The sequence below is a fragment of the Sminthopsis crassicaudata genome, chromosome 4, assembly GCF_048593235.1.
Source record: "Sminthopsis crassicaudata isolate SCR6 chromosome 4, ASM4859323v1, whole genome shotgun sequence".
Taxonomy (NCBI): Eukaryota; Metazoa; Chordata; class Mammalia; order Dasyuromorphia; family Dasyuridae; genus Sminthopsis; species Sminthopsis crassicaudata.
In genome coordinates this window covers 290,540,220-290,553,517 of record NC_133620.1, presented here as the reverse complement: position 1 = coordinate 290,553,517, position 13,298 = coordinate 290,540,220, and the positions used below count along the sequence as shown (strand labels likewise).

At 42.5% G+C, this 13,298-nt stretch overlaps 2 protein-coding genes across 2 annotated transcripts; both read left to right on the top strand.

Annotated features, from left to right (window-relative positions):
- Positions 1-1,464: 1,464 nt before the first annotated feature.
- Positions 1,465-8,789, top strand: RPS18 (ribosomal protein S18). The gene is made up of 6 exons (XM_074311406.1): positions 1,465-2,276; positions 2,693-2,791; positions 7,358-7,444; positions 7,534-7,635; positions 7,723-7,814; positions 8,669-8,789. Exons 1-6 carry the CDS (start codon positions 2,274-2,276, stop codon positions 8,742-8,744), a joined length of 459 nt encoding a protein of 152 aa, XP_074167507.1. The 5' UTR covers positions 1,465-2,273; the 3' UTR covers positions 8,745-8,789.
- A 1,413-nt stretch (positions 8,790-10,202) lies between these two features.
- B3GALT4 (beta-1,3-galactosyltransferase 4) lies at positions 10,203-11,316 on the top strand. Its single transcript, XM_074264723.1, is given in 9 exon segments — positions 10,203-10,237; positions 10,239-10,361; positions 10,363-10,415; positions 10,418-10,448; positions 10,450-10,536; positions 10,538-10,894; positions 10,896-10,981; positions 10,984-11,173; positions 11,175-11,316. Coding segments are annotated over 9 exon segments (1,104 nt in total).
- Positions 11,317-13,298: the final 1,982 nt, after the last annotated feature.

Below are 13,298 nucleotides of genomic sequence, written 5' to 3'. Positions count from 1 at the left end.
ATTACTTAATAGTATATATTTTTTTAATTTTAAATTAATTTTTATAATTATAACATTTTCTTTGACAGTACATATGCATAGGTAATTTTTTTTTTTTTTAACAACATTGTCCCTTGTACTCCCTTCTGTTCCGAATTTTTTCCCCTCCTTCCCTCCACCCCCTCCCCTAGATGGCAGGCATTCCCATACATATTAAATATGTTATAGTGTATCCATATATATGTGCAGAACCGCATTTTGTTGTGGTTGTTGCAAAGGAAGGATTGTATTACTTAATAGTATTAAAATTAATTTAAAAATTACTCTCCTCCAAAAATTCTACATTCCAGTTATTCCTAGCACAAAACATCCCATCTCCCATTTTGTGCTATCCCCTCCTTCATATCCACAGTATTCTCCCTCCTCTTTCCTTCCAGAAATCTCTGGTTTCCTTCAAAACTCAGTTCAAGTACTGCTTTCTACATAAAGTCTTTTCTGAACGCTCCACTTATTAGTGCAGCACCTCCCAAAAATAACGTATAAATGTTGTATGTGTCCCTCTCCTCTCATTAAGTATAAGTTCTTTGAAGGCAGGGACTGATGCAGGCTTGTGTCTGTATTGTATAAAATTGTTTAGCACATTACAGGCACTGAATACATGCTAGCTTATTGATTTTGTCATGGACCTTGAAAATGGTAGCAGTGTTTATGTCCATTTAGACCTCACAGAATCTTGATCCAAAACAAAATGGATCCCTAAACTCAAGTCTGCATCACAGGCTGTAAGCTGGCTGCGCAGTGATTCAGTGTTCTCACTTTCCCGGACCTATGAGTCATGGGAAGTTGAGAGGATTCACAGAAAGGACAGAGATGCCCAAATCTCTGAAGAACTCTTCATGTTGTGCACCCACCTTCTCCTACGTCAGACCTGGGAGGAGAGGAGACAATCTCGGCTATCCCTTCTACTTCACCCCTCAAGCTGATGGGTTTCTGGTGTCAGGGAGTTAAATGAGAAGGTCTAGTGGCAGGTTCGGGGTTCAGGGAACCAAGTGGAGAGGTCTGGCTCCCCTGCACCCCCTTGGTATTTGGCACAAGGGTAGGGAGTTTGGGGAACCTCCTTCTGGTGGCGCAGAGATTCTCTGTAAAGGAATTCACAGACCCGAAAACCTAGATTGGTAAAAGAGGTTTATTATGGGGATTGGAAGTAAGGTTAGAAATCCTGACAGGGAGGCATAAAGTCTGGTTAGGGAAATAGGTGAAGATAGAGGGTGGCACTAGAAGAGAATATTCCAGGGGACAGAGGCCCTTGGCATCCATCCCAAGCATGGAGCTGGCATGTCTGGAACCTCTGCCAAGAGAGGGTTTAGTTTGGCTCTTTTATACTGAGTGTAGTGGGGGCTGGGCAGCCCAGGCTGGCTCAGATCCGGTGGGGGCTGGGACAAGCCCGGATCTCCTACTGCAATTCAAAGGGATGCTTTTTGACCAGGATTGTAATTGAATCAAAGGCTCTGGCATCCTGGACTAGGGAGGATCTGCCTCAGCCAGGAGGGGCTGGGAATCTGGAAATCGCTTCTTACAGGGACCCCAACCGCTTCAAAGTCAGTGTCACAGACGCCCCTTTTTCTCCATGAGGATACAGTCTAGAATGGACTTCTGCTCTATCTGCTGGGGCCCAATTCAACCAGTCTGGGATCATGACGGAGATACACACCCCAGAGGACCAGGACCTACTCCAAAAGAAATCCAAGCGCCGGGGCTCTGCAGGCACAGGTAGAAATTTAGCGGAAGGGAAACTACCCAACTGTCTCAGTAGGGAAGACATTGGCAAAGACTACTGATGTAAAGTGGGAGAGTGGAAGGACAGAGAATATTATAGGAAGCTTCACGGTGTCAAGAGTCTCCTTTTACCAAATAATCTTCTAGATTTGCCTGAATGTGAGTTGGGGGGAGGGCAAAGCCACCCAAGCCAGTCGCTAGAGTGACGCTCCGCCGCAAAGGCCCGCGCGTGGAAATCCCCCGCCAATCCCCGGACCGCTTGTTTACGCCCGAAACCGGGAGCAGCGTACTCCCCGCTCTGGGCCCAGATTTCGGGGAACCTTCATTGCCGAAGCCGGAACCGGAGAGCTCCCTCCCGGAAGTGGCGTCACTGAGCAAGGGCAGGAAGTGCCTTTTACTTAAGCCTCTCCTCTTTCCTCCTTGCCCCTGCTCCCCGCGCTCAGGATTGCCGTACAAACGAGGATCCGTAACTTCCGCTTCCTCTCCAGAGAGGACTCTCACTCCCCTTTCTCGCAGCCATGGTGAGTCTCCCCAGCGGCTCTGGGCATCTGGCGACATCGGGGTCGGGGGTTTGCGGACCGAACTGGGCCCACTTCGGGGGCAGCCCAGCCCACGGGGCTGCAGTTTGCCGGCGAGATCGCTGAGCACGCGCGCGGGGTTAGGTCGGGGCAGAAAGTCTCGGGCTTGGTCTCCCGGGCCCTTCGAGGGGAGGCAGGGTCAGACCCTCGGCCTCCAGGCGGGGCTGGCTCCCCGCGTGAGGAGGGCCCCCCCTGACCTGGGCCTCACGCTGTAACCCCGTCTTTGGGCTTCTTGACACTCACCGGGTCAAGCCCAGCCGAGGGTAGTCATCCGTCCGGCTGCCGTCGCCATGTGTAGGAAGCCAGCTTACCCTGTCACTGACTTAGCTGAATCGCTCTTTCTTGTCTCGACTCTCTAGTCTCTCGTAATCCCCGAGAAGTTCCAGCACATCCTGCGAGTGCTCAACACTAACATTGATGGACGGCGGAAGATAGCTTTTGCCATCACAGCCATCAAGGTAAGGAAGGAGCAGCCGGAGAGATGAGGGGGAGGGCCAAGTGAATTTTCACTGAGAAGATCCCCGTAAAAGATGACTGTTACTTAATGAAATAAAACATAGTAAACACTAAAGTAGTTTTTGTACACTGAATGGTAAACAAACCCACCCCCCACCCACCACTACTGCTCACCTACCTGCCCTCTAAAAATCTCCTCGAATCCATACCTTCTTTATACTTAAGCTACCACGTGCTGGAGCAGGGCTGGGAGGCTCAGGCTGAATGATAGAGTGGGGAAAGAATTCTGAAGTCCCGGGCTCAGGGGCTTTAGAGAGACTCCCTTAAGTCCGCATTTCTTCAACTATGATGGATTGATGAGTGATCTTTTGAGATCCTTTCCAACTCTTAAATGTTCCATCTTTACTAAATCTTGAAATGTAGTTGGGAAGATAAATAAGTAGAAAACGCTTAGAAAAGTGCCCTGATGGATACCTAACCTAAAATTACTTTTGATTCTTTTAAGCACCTAGTTGTATTTTTTTTTTCTTGAGGCATTTCTAATTTATATTTAAGACAAAATAATGTCTTATTTTGCCAGATTTTGCCTTTAAGATTACAGTGATCCTCCTGACGTTCTTAGTACAGTGTATTTTGTATAAAAATTTGTTGGATGGGATCAATTCAATACTAGATGGCTTTTTTTCCCCCCAGAAGTGGGCCTTGAATAAAGAATAAGACCCAAAAAATTGGAATCTGTCACTCTGCTAAAAATTTTTAGTAAAAAATCTTAAGTCAGAGTGGTACCAGTGAGACAAACTTCTCATTTTTAATACATAATCCTGTTCTCCCCCAGATCCAAACTGTTTTGTAAAAGCATCCTAGGAAAGCCTGCTTTGTGTATAACCTTCCAAGTTAGGGTAAAGTGGTCATTTTGAGGCTGAAACTGGCAGTCGAGGGAATTGAAGGGAAGGTGCTCATTAGTTAGTGAACATTAAGTTCTTATTTTGGGCCAGGCTCGGACTAAGGATAAAACTGCCAGGTAAAAGACTGTCTCTGTCCTCAAGGAGCTCACTCTCATCCAAAGAGGAAGACAACTTGCAAAGAACTGTACAGACAACCTGTGTTTACACTATCTTTGAAATAGAATTGAGAGGGATAGGAAAATTTTCCTGGTGAAGAGGGTTATGTAAAAAGTCTCAGCTTTTCAAAATCTGGATCTCAGACATATTTAAATTTTTTAATTTCACATTTAAATTCATGTAATTTAAATTGCAGTAATACTTTCCTACATTTTCTTCAGCCTTGAATTATACTCTCACTTTCTCTCCAGATCCTTAGTTTCTTTAAAGGCTAACATCTGTACTGTCTTCATGAAGTTTTTCCTGATCCCCCTGGTTGTTAGTGTTTTCCTTTCAATTAATGTATTATGATAGTTCTATTTTGTAGATGTATACTCCTTCAGTAAAGACACTCTATGGTTTCCTTTCCCTTCCTCAGCTAGTTTTCTCACAAATAAATAGACACTTAATGTTGACTTAAACAGAACATGTTTGGCTTCGAAAGGGTTTGTCAGAGGTTCATATCTAGTGTGAATTGAATCTTGGGTCATCTTGTCCAGGGATTCCTTGATGGGCATGGAGGGTGGGGTTTGTATCTTTATTTTTTTAATAATCTCGTTTAATAGTTTAACATTTCACTTGTGAAATTAGGGAACAAACCACGTTGTTTTTAGTACCTGTAGATAACTATATCATTTTGATTTATAACTACTTTGAAGTTACTATAGTAATCTGTTGGAGATACATTACAAATTGGAGTTTGGTGTTTTTAATAACTTATACTATGTGGTTTCCATTATGACTTGATTTTGTGCATATTTAAATATTCTGAGAGTTTATGTTTCACTTCACTGCCAAAGGTAGAGGGTGGCACACAAAAGATGAAGACCTTCTAGTCTTCTAGTATGAACTGTTTACTTTACAAATGAGTTATGGCTCAGGTTTAAATTGTGATTTGGCAAGCAAGGTCAGACAAGTAGTGACCATCACAAGTAGAATTACAAACCACTTAACCCTCACATAGAGAAAAGATCATACTAGGACTATAAAACCAGTACATATTAGAACTAGACAAAAATATAATGGGTTGTCTCTGGAGGTGTCAAGATTGAAGGCCCACTTCCTTGGATCTTTGGTGGTTAAGTGTTTTATTAGATGTGACCTACTTTTGGGCTTTTCTTGGCAGATATTGGAATTATTTTCCATTTCCTTCTCCAGCTTATTTTACTGGTGAGGGAAATAAAGTGGCTTGCCTAGAGACCCACAGCTAATAGATGCAGTTGGTTGGATTTGAACTTGGGTGTTCCTGATTCCCAAGTTCAGCCATCTGTCCATTAAGCCTTCTAGCTACCCATCAGTAGCAATAGTATCAACTCAAATAGGAAGGAGTCACCTCACATTAGGATCCCTGTGGGGCCACATATTAAGATTTCCAAATCATGTTTTCATTTGGGTCATTCAGGCTACACAAGCAGGGAAGAGAGGCAGGCTGGACTGGTGGTTAATGTGCTAGTGTGTGGCACTTTTGCCAAATTCACATCATTAAAATGAGTTGGAAAAAGTTGCATATAATTAATAACAATTATAGGCAATATTTATGTTTTATACAAGTCTTATTTTGGGAGAGGCAAATCTACAGTGCCAATTTGTAGAGAAAAAGAATAAGTGATGAGGATTTTAAAATCTGATATCATGAATTTTCTGTAGAAGAAAATTAATGCATCTTACCTGGAGAAGATGACTGAAAGAAAATGAAGATCATAGCTTTTAAATAATGGAAAGGCTGTAAAAGTGAAGAGGGGATAGCCTAGTGGATAAATTGTGCTAGGCTTGCAATCAGGACTTATCTTCCTAAGTACAAATCTGGCTTCAGATGCCTGCTATATAAGCAGGGAAAGTCATCTTTTTTTTTTTTTTTTTTAACTCATGTTTGCTTCAATTCTCCCAAATTGCCCTGTTACTGTTGATAGTATCACTATCCCTCTTGTTACTCATGCTTGCCACCTCGGTCTCATTCTCAAATTCTCAAACTTGCCCTATACATACCAAATTCTGTCATTTCATTGTTCACAGTATCTTTTGTAGATGTGCCTTTCCTTCTAGACACAACTGTTTATTCTGATGTTTATTGTATCCATTACAGTCCACTCAGATAGGAGTGATCTTTCTAAAAGTACAGGTTTGATAATGCTACCCACTTTGCCATTCAAAGCTCTTCACAGACCCTTCCCAGCCTGTCTTACTCACTCTTTTCCCCAATCCTCTCCCATACATTGCTAGGACCTTTCCAACTCTCTGCATATAACTTGTACAATTACTTGGCCTGTTGCTTCCCCTATTAGAATGTGAGCACTTAGTTTGAAGGCAGACTATTTTTGCCTTTATTTGTATCCTATAATGCTTCAGAACTTGTGCTAACGATAAGCACTTACCTTTACTTTTTTCTTTGCCCTTTTCTCTGTATTTGAAGTGATGCAAAATACTTTACAGATATTCTCTCATTTAGTCTTTATAACAGCGCTGTATGATGGTTGTCCCAGATACAGATGAGGCAACTGAGAACAGTAAAATGTTTGAAGTTAGATTTGGATTCGGGTCTTCTGTTTTCAGGTCTGTCATTCTACCTGAAAACTACAATACCTAACTTCCATAAAAGGTACAAGGTACCATGTCTCATTTGTCTTGGATAACACAGTTAATAAATGCTTGGAAAAGGTGGAAATGTGTTTGCAATGTTAGCCCAGAACATTAGTATTAGGAATAATTAGACCATTAAAGTAATATTAGAGGTAGAAGAAACTTTGGAAAGGGTGAGGCAACTTTTAAGAGTAAACGCTCCATATTTTATAGTAAGAGTGCATGTGAATTGTGTTATGAAATAACTCCTCACAGTGAGGAGCTAATAGGTGGTTTTGATTATTTTTGTATTTGGATGTACCTGTTTTTAACGAGTCCTTGTCCTACTGTGGTCCAAGGTTCTCTTTGCACAGGGGTAAAAGCTATTTGGGGAAAAGGGGAGATATCAGTGAGGAGTACTGGAAAGATTGCATTCTCAAAGTACAGATCCCAAAAGGTAGATATCCCAAAAAGCTAATGTGATCTTAGGTTACTTTAAGAAAGGTATAATATCCCAGGGATGGGGAGATATGCTCTGCCCCTAGTCAGACACAGAAATCAGGAATACGTTTCTAGGCACCAAACTTTATGGAAGCTTGTTAATACAAGGGGAGGACCTATCAAGAAAGCTTTGGGGAAAAAACACAAATTTGTGATTTAGTAGGATTGCTAGATCGGGGTCCTTTAAAGCACGGACAAGTGCTTTAGAAAGACAAAACTTTATTCCCCAAGAATTGTTGACCTCCACAAAGACATAAGAATTGTGGCAGTAAGCAATTGATATTGCCTAGATGTAAAATCCTTGTGGAAGTCAAATTCCCAGATCCAAATAATTGTTACTCTATACAAATGCTTCTCGTTACTGTGTGATTTTGATGGTCTTGTCTCTCCTTATACTATTTTTTCCTCCAGGGTGTGGGTCGAAGATATGCTCATGTAGTGCTGAGGAAAGCAGACATTGACCTCACCAAGAGGGCTGGTGAGCTCACTGAAGATGAGGTAAGACATTACTGGAAGTGGGTGAAGGGAGCATCCATTTTAGAAGGGAGCTTTGAGCTTGTACTACATACATTATTCCTTCATCACAGGTGGAGCGTGTGATCACCATCATGCAAAATCCTCGGCAATACAAGATTCCAGATTGGTTTCTTAACAGACAGAAGGATGTAAAGGATGGAAAATATAGCCAGGTAGGCAGAGGAGGCAGTGCAGGGAGGTCATAAATTGGGCAGTCTTGGGGGGGAGCTGGTAGAGAAATGTTCTGTTTATCTATACAGGTTCTGGCCAACGGTCTAGACAATAAGCTGCGTGAAGATCTGGAGCGGCTGAAGAAGATACGGGCACATCGTGGGCTTCGACACTTCTGGGGGTGAGTTAGATGGTGATGTTGAGGATATTCTAGATCTTTAGAAGATATATTAAACTATTAAATGTACCTTGTGACTCAGTACCATCTAAGTTAAAAAAAAACTACGCTGAAACATTGGAGATACAAGATGATGGTCTGAAAAGTTGAAATTATATACAAACAAATAGCCATATAAGAATATAGTGTGTAGCTCCAACAATTTGGGATAGGCTAAAGTGGATTCTTGTCTGTCTTCCACTCCAAATAGAAAGGACCTTAAAGGCTTACTTTATTGAGTAGGCAAGGAGAACCACTTATGAACAAAAGTGTGTCATGGAAATGCAGTCTGGTCTGATTATTTTGGCCGCAGTCAAGGATATTTTCCAGAGGGAAAAACACAGAACAAAAAATATAAAAATAAAGGTGACACATTGCTAGGGATAAGGGGTGGGGAGGGGTGGAGGTAGAAGGAAAAAGATTTGAATTCAAATATTTAAATAAAATATTTTTTAAAAAATTATACAGGTGAGGAGTAATGAGAAGCCTAGGATAGAAATTGTAGGTATAGAAATGAAGAGTGACTAATATGAAAGGAGGGATTTGTAAACAAGATAGGGTAAATCATTGAGGTTTGAAATCTTGTGAATGACTTGGGAAAGATTGGTATAGATTTTAGTTTAGGACAGATTTTGGGGAGGGAAACAATTCAGTTTAGTCATATTGAATTTTACTTGTACAAACAGGTGGTGATATGGTCCTTTAGGTCAAGGCAAAGTTGAGTTTCCAGGACAGTGAGTTATTGAAATGCCTAGATTAGCTCATCAGATTTCTTGGCTGCCAACTCATTCTGATTTTTGTCCCTTTTATTCCCTTAGGCTCCGTGTCAGAGGCCAACACACCAAGACTACAGGCCGCAGGGGTCGCACTGTGGGTGTGTCCAAGAAGAAGTAAACACATTCACTGGCCTTGTCCATTAATAAATAGTTTATATCAAAATTATCCATGTGTATGGTTTCTGTCCCTCATTAAATGCAAGAGTTTTTAATCTCAACAAGCACCTGCTTCATGTAAGATACTTTTATTAACTTTTTCTCCATGACAGCTGAAAAGAAGACTCAAAATCAAAAGTTGAGTTATCTAAAACATGGAGCCAGAAAGCTCTGGTCATAGGAGTTTCACCCTCTTCCCACCTCTTTCATCCAAAATTTCACAAGACATCTCTGCCTAAAGCCTCCTAATGGTAGCTAATTGCATTCTAGCAATTTAGTCAAATTTGAGGAATTTTAAAGTGCCCTGTTAATTGGATGAGAGGAATTCCTCCCCTAGGTTTTCAACTGGGGCAGAAAACTGAGAGTTGCTGACTGATGTCCCAGAGCACCCCAGCTAATCTAGTACAGAGGTCACATCCTTTGCCCGACTGTGAGAGCCTCTGGCATTTTAGGGTACCACCAGCTCTTGGTAGGTACTTCCTGTACTGCCCCGGGCGCTTTTGACCTTCAACAATTTCAGAAAGCACCTTAAGGCTGGTGGAATCTGGCTGTTAGGAAAAGTAAACCAATTAGACCTTTCCTGGATAGGACTATGATCTCACTCTGCAGACTCCTGTTCCAACCACTTGATGGAGAAAGAATGGAAGCGATCCCCAATGCTGGAGAGGTTCAGGGAAGTAAGGGCAGTGGTGTCAGTGCTGGAGGAAGATGGGGGGGGCGTGGAGGAGGGAAGGAGCAGTAATTTTCCGATGGGAATGCTGCACGGGGAGCTGCTGAGACAACCCCATCCCTGAACTGCCGGCCCTTGGGGAGAATGACACAGAAAGCTCAGCGGGAGATAATGGGAAAGGACCATTCAAACCCAGATGAGGGTGGAAGGAAAGAGAAGGGAGGGACAGCCGGCTGGACCAGGCAATGAGCTCAGCAGTCCCAAGGCAGAGGGTGATTGTAGTTAGTAGGTGATCAATGGGGTGTATAAGGAAAAGGAGAGAAGTTAGGAGAGGGGCTAGGGAGACGATCAGAAACAAGGCAGGTGCACAATCATGGAGCCAACATTTTAGGACATCAGGTACATAAAACTTGCTTTTTAGTACCCCTTACCCTTTGTCCCCAGATCCCATTCTACCCCTTTCTCTCCAGGCTTTCCCAAACTCTCTTCTGTCACCCCTCTTCTCCATCTTCTGCAATCAGCCCCCTCAGATCCATTACCTATACCCATTCCTCCCTTCTGTCCCTATTCTCTCCAGCAGCAGGACCTAGGGAGGAGGATGCTGGGACTCAGAGAGGTAGTTGGGGATGAGGCCATCTCAGAAGGGATGGTGAAAATAAAATGACTATCTTTGAAGGATGTCTGCCTGTATTCCAACTCTTTCTACTCTTCTCCAGACCATTTCTCTCTTCAGGTCACTATCAAATTTGAATGTTTCCCATCATGTCCTCCTGACTTCTGCATCCTCTTGGCAACTTTAGCATTCTTATGTGTCTCCATCTTTGGTCCCTCTGGGCTAAGGAAGGAGCTATCCTCCATTCCCCCAATGCCAGCTCCAACTGCACTGGGCCCCCCATTCTCCTTGCCCAACATTGATTCCAAATGTAGAGGCTTGCAAAAGTTCTGGTTCCCAATCTTTTCTTCTGATCTAGTGAGCACTGCACATGAGCATCAAGAGCAGAGATGCTATTGGAACCTCTTGGGGGACTCTTCAAGAGACCCACAGTCACTTGGTCTGGACACTCTTTATTCTTGGGGAACCTGATTAGTTGTTGGGAAAACATTAAGGAGGTACTAAAATGGGAAGGACAAGTTGAGGGGGATATGGTGCAGGCTGTTTTCACTGACTCATATTGAAACCTTACCCTGAAAACCTTAAGTGGACTGGCATGGGCAGCCAGGTACTACCCCAATGTTCATTATGTCCTCAAGACTGAGGATGATATCTACATCAATGTCCCCGGGCTTGTGGCTGAACTTGACAAATGAAAAAAGGATTTGCAACAGAGACATCCTAACAGAGATGAAATGGTTCAAGAAAAGGCCAAAACTGGGGAGAAAGAATTACAGCGTGCCAATAGGGTGCATCCTGTTGTGCCCTATCTGTACCTTGGCCACATCCAGTAGAGTTTACCTTTCCCACATGAAGAGGAGCAGGCATCAGGTGTCAGAGGTACAGTGACCTTGTGATTGGGGTCCCTTCCCCCCCTTATGGTACTGGCTGTGTTGTCAGCCCCACTCCTGCAGCTGATTCTGAGGGCAGCTGGTGGTGTGCCTCTAATATCAGATGTTTTTATTGGGGTGATTGCCAAGAGGGTGGAGGTTGCCCTTACCCATAACTCCTGGATAGCAGATGCTGCCCAATACCCCATGGACTACTATTTTGGGAGGCTCTTGCTAACCTTACCATATGGAGCCCTGGGAGATGAAGACTACCTGGGAACTCGGGAGGAATTCCTCAGGGAATGAGGACAAGCCACTCTGGTTGTGGCTTCAGGAAACTTTTGGAATGCTGAGATGTTGGATGCTGAAATGGTATTTTTGACAACATGGGAATCCTCAGAAGAGAAGAGCTGAGGCTGAAGATGTCAAAAGAAGTGTTGAGAAGGGCTGGGGTCAGTGGGGTTTGGATACTTCGGATGCAGCTGCCCTAGGACTTTTATCCTTCCTCTCCAATAATCCCAGTTTATCATGAAGCAATTAAGTCTTCCCCTAGCCTATGAATTCAGTAGCCTGATCTGTAGTCCCATTCCACATTTTTAAGAGCTTTGAAGTCCCAAAAGAAGGCTCAGATCAAAGATAGCTGGATATGGAGGAGGCTAGAAGAACCCTGATCAACAGGGGAGAAAAAAACAAAACAAAACATTCTTTCCATCCTGGAATGATCAGAAGGGATAGAGCTGACATCCCTCAGGTGGCAGTGCATTTGGTCAGGGGCAGGAGTGTATTGTCTTATATGAGACCACAGTAAAAAAGCTAATGTCATCTAACTAATGAAAACTAATATGATCTTAGAGTGCAATGAGTGGTGTCCAAAATTAGAAAGCTGTCAATCTGTAATTTAGTTCAATTGTGCTTCACCCTGCGAATCACATCAGTTGGATTGAAAGCAGGTCTGTGAGGGTCTAACAAAAAGATGAAGCTAAGATGTCCCTTTGCCATTGGAAAATCAACTGAGGGGAAAAAATTAGATGGTTGAGGAAAAAACAGATAGGGATCAATTTAAACTGTTTGGCCCAGAGATCAGATCCAGAAAACAGGATAGAACTTGGAGGCAATATATAGATTGTTTATCACATGTTATATGTGTCTTATTTTTCTATATACTTTTTTGAGTTTGTTTACTGCCTTCCTGGTCTTGGATAAAGAATAATGGCTTGCATTTATTTATGTAACATTTTAATTTCATTCAGTAGTCACAACAACCCTGTGAAGAAGGTGTGACTGTCATCCCCATTTGTAAGATCATGACAGCTAGTGTATGGGGCAGGACTCTAATTAACTTGGCTTCAACACACATTCTCTATGCCAGCTAGTGGCTGAACCAAATTATTTCACCTCCTTGAGTCTTGGTATCAACATCTTTAAAATAGAAAGGGTTGGATTACATGTCAACTGAGATACCCTCTAGTTCCAGAGCCATGACTAATTAAGTGTCTGGTTTTCAAAAATGATCTATTTACTTCCAGCTTTAGTTTCCTCCCATGGATAGGGCACATACTTGGGTCAGTTCCTGCCTCCCTAGATAGGAAGTACAGAGAACAGTTATTTCAATGCTACAGCAGGACTGGGCCCCTGAGTTCTAGTCCACAACTGGTCCTGGGAATCCTTCCCAAAAAAATGTCTGAAAGAACAAAAGTCCCACTACAAGATTCCTAACATGGTTATCTAGCCTCTTCTTGGATGACTTCCAGAGAGGGGAACTTACCCACTACCACTCCAAGCATCCTGCTTCCACTACTAGACAGCTTTGAAGATTTAAAAGTTTTTCCCTATATCTGCCTTTGTTAACTAGACAAAGCAATTTACTTAGCAGGATTTGGGTTCAAACTGCAAAAGTGCTAGAGGGTTTTACATACATGGTAAGACTGTAGAATAAAAGTAATTACTAATATGTATCTAGGGCCTTAAATCTATTTCCCAAGAACTGTTCACTTAGTCTGTCAGACCACTTACAGACAGGTTTAAGAGTGTAAGGAAAAACTGAAGTAGAGCTATTTAATTAGAATGTTAGTTCCAGTGGCTCCCCTCACTGGAAGAATTTCAAGTATGCTTAGAAAGAATTAATTTAGGTATAGGTGAAAAGGCTGTTAGACTGTTGTCTCATATATGTTCTGATTCAAATTCTATGATTTATGAGCTCTAGAAACTATTAAGTTGTGATTCTAAAATGGGAAATTTCTTCTGCTTCTTCTTTCAAAGAAGGTAAAAAAATCAATATGTTTCCATCTCTAAACAACATCTATAAAGGTAAACAGCTTTGAGGACGTTAACATTTTTCCCTACAGTGATAGCCATCACTAGAAA

Coding starts and splice junctions, on each gene's coding strand:
- RPS18 (XM_074311406.1), top strand. Junction 7,445..7,533: donor GTGAGCTCACTGAAGATGAG/GTAAGACATTAC, acceptor CCTTCATCACAG/GTGGAGCGTGTGATCACCAT. Junction 7,815..8,668: donor GGGCTTCGACACTTCTGGGG/GTGAGTTAGATG, acceptor TTATTCCCTTAG/GCTCCGTGTCAGAGGCCAAC.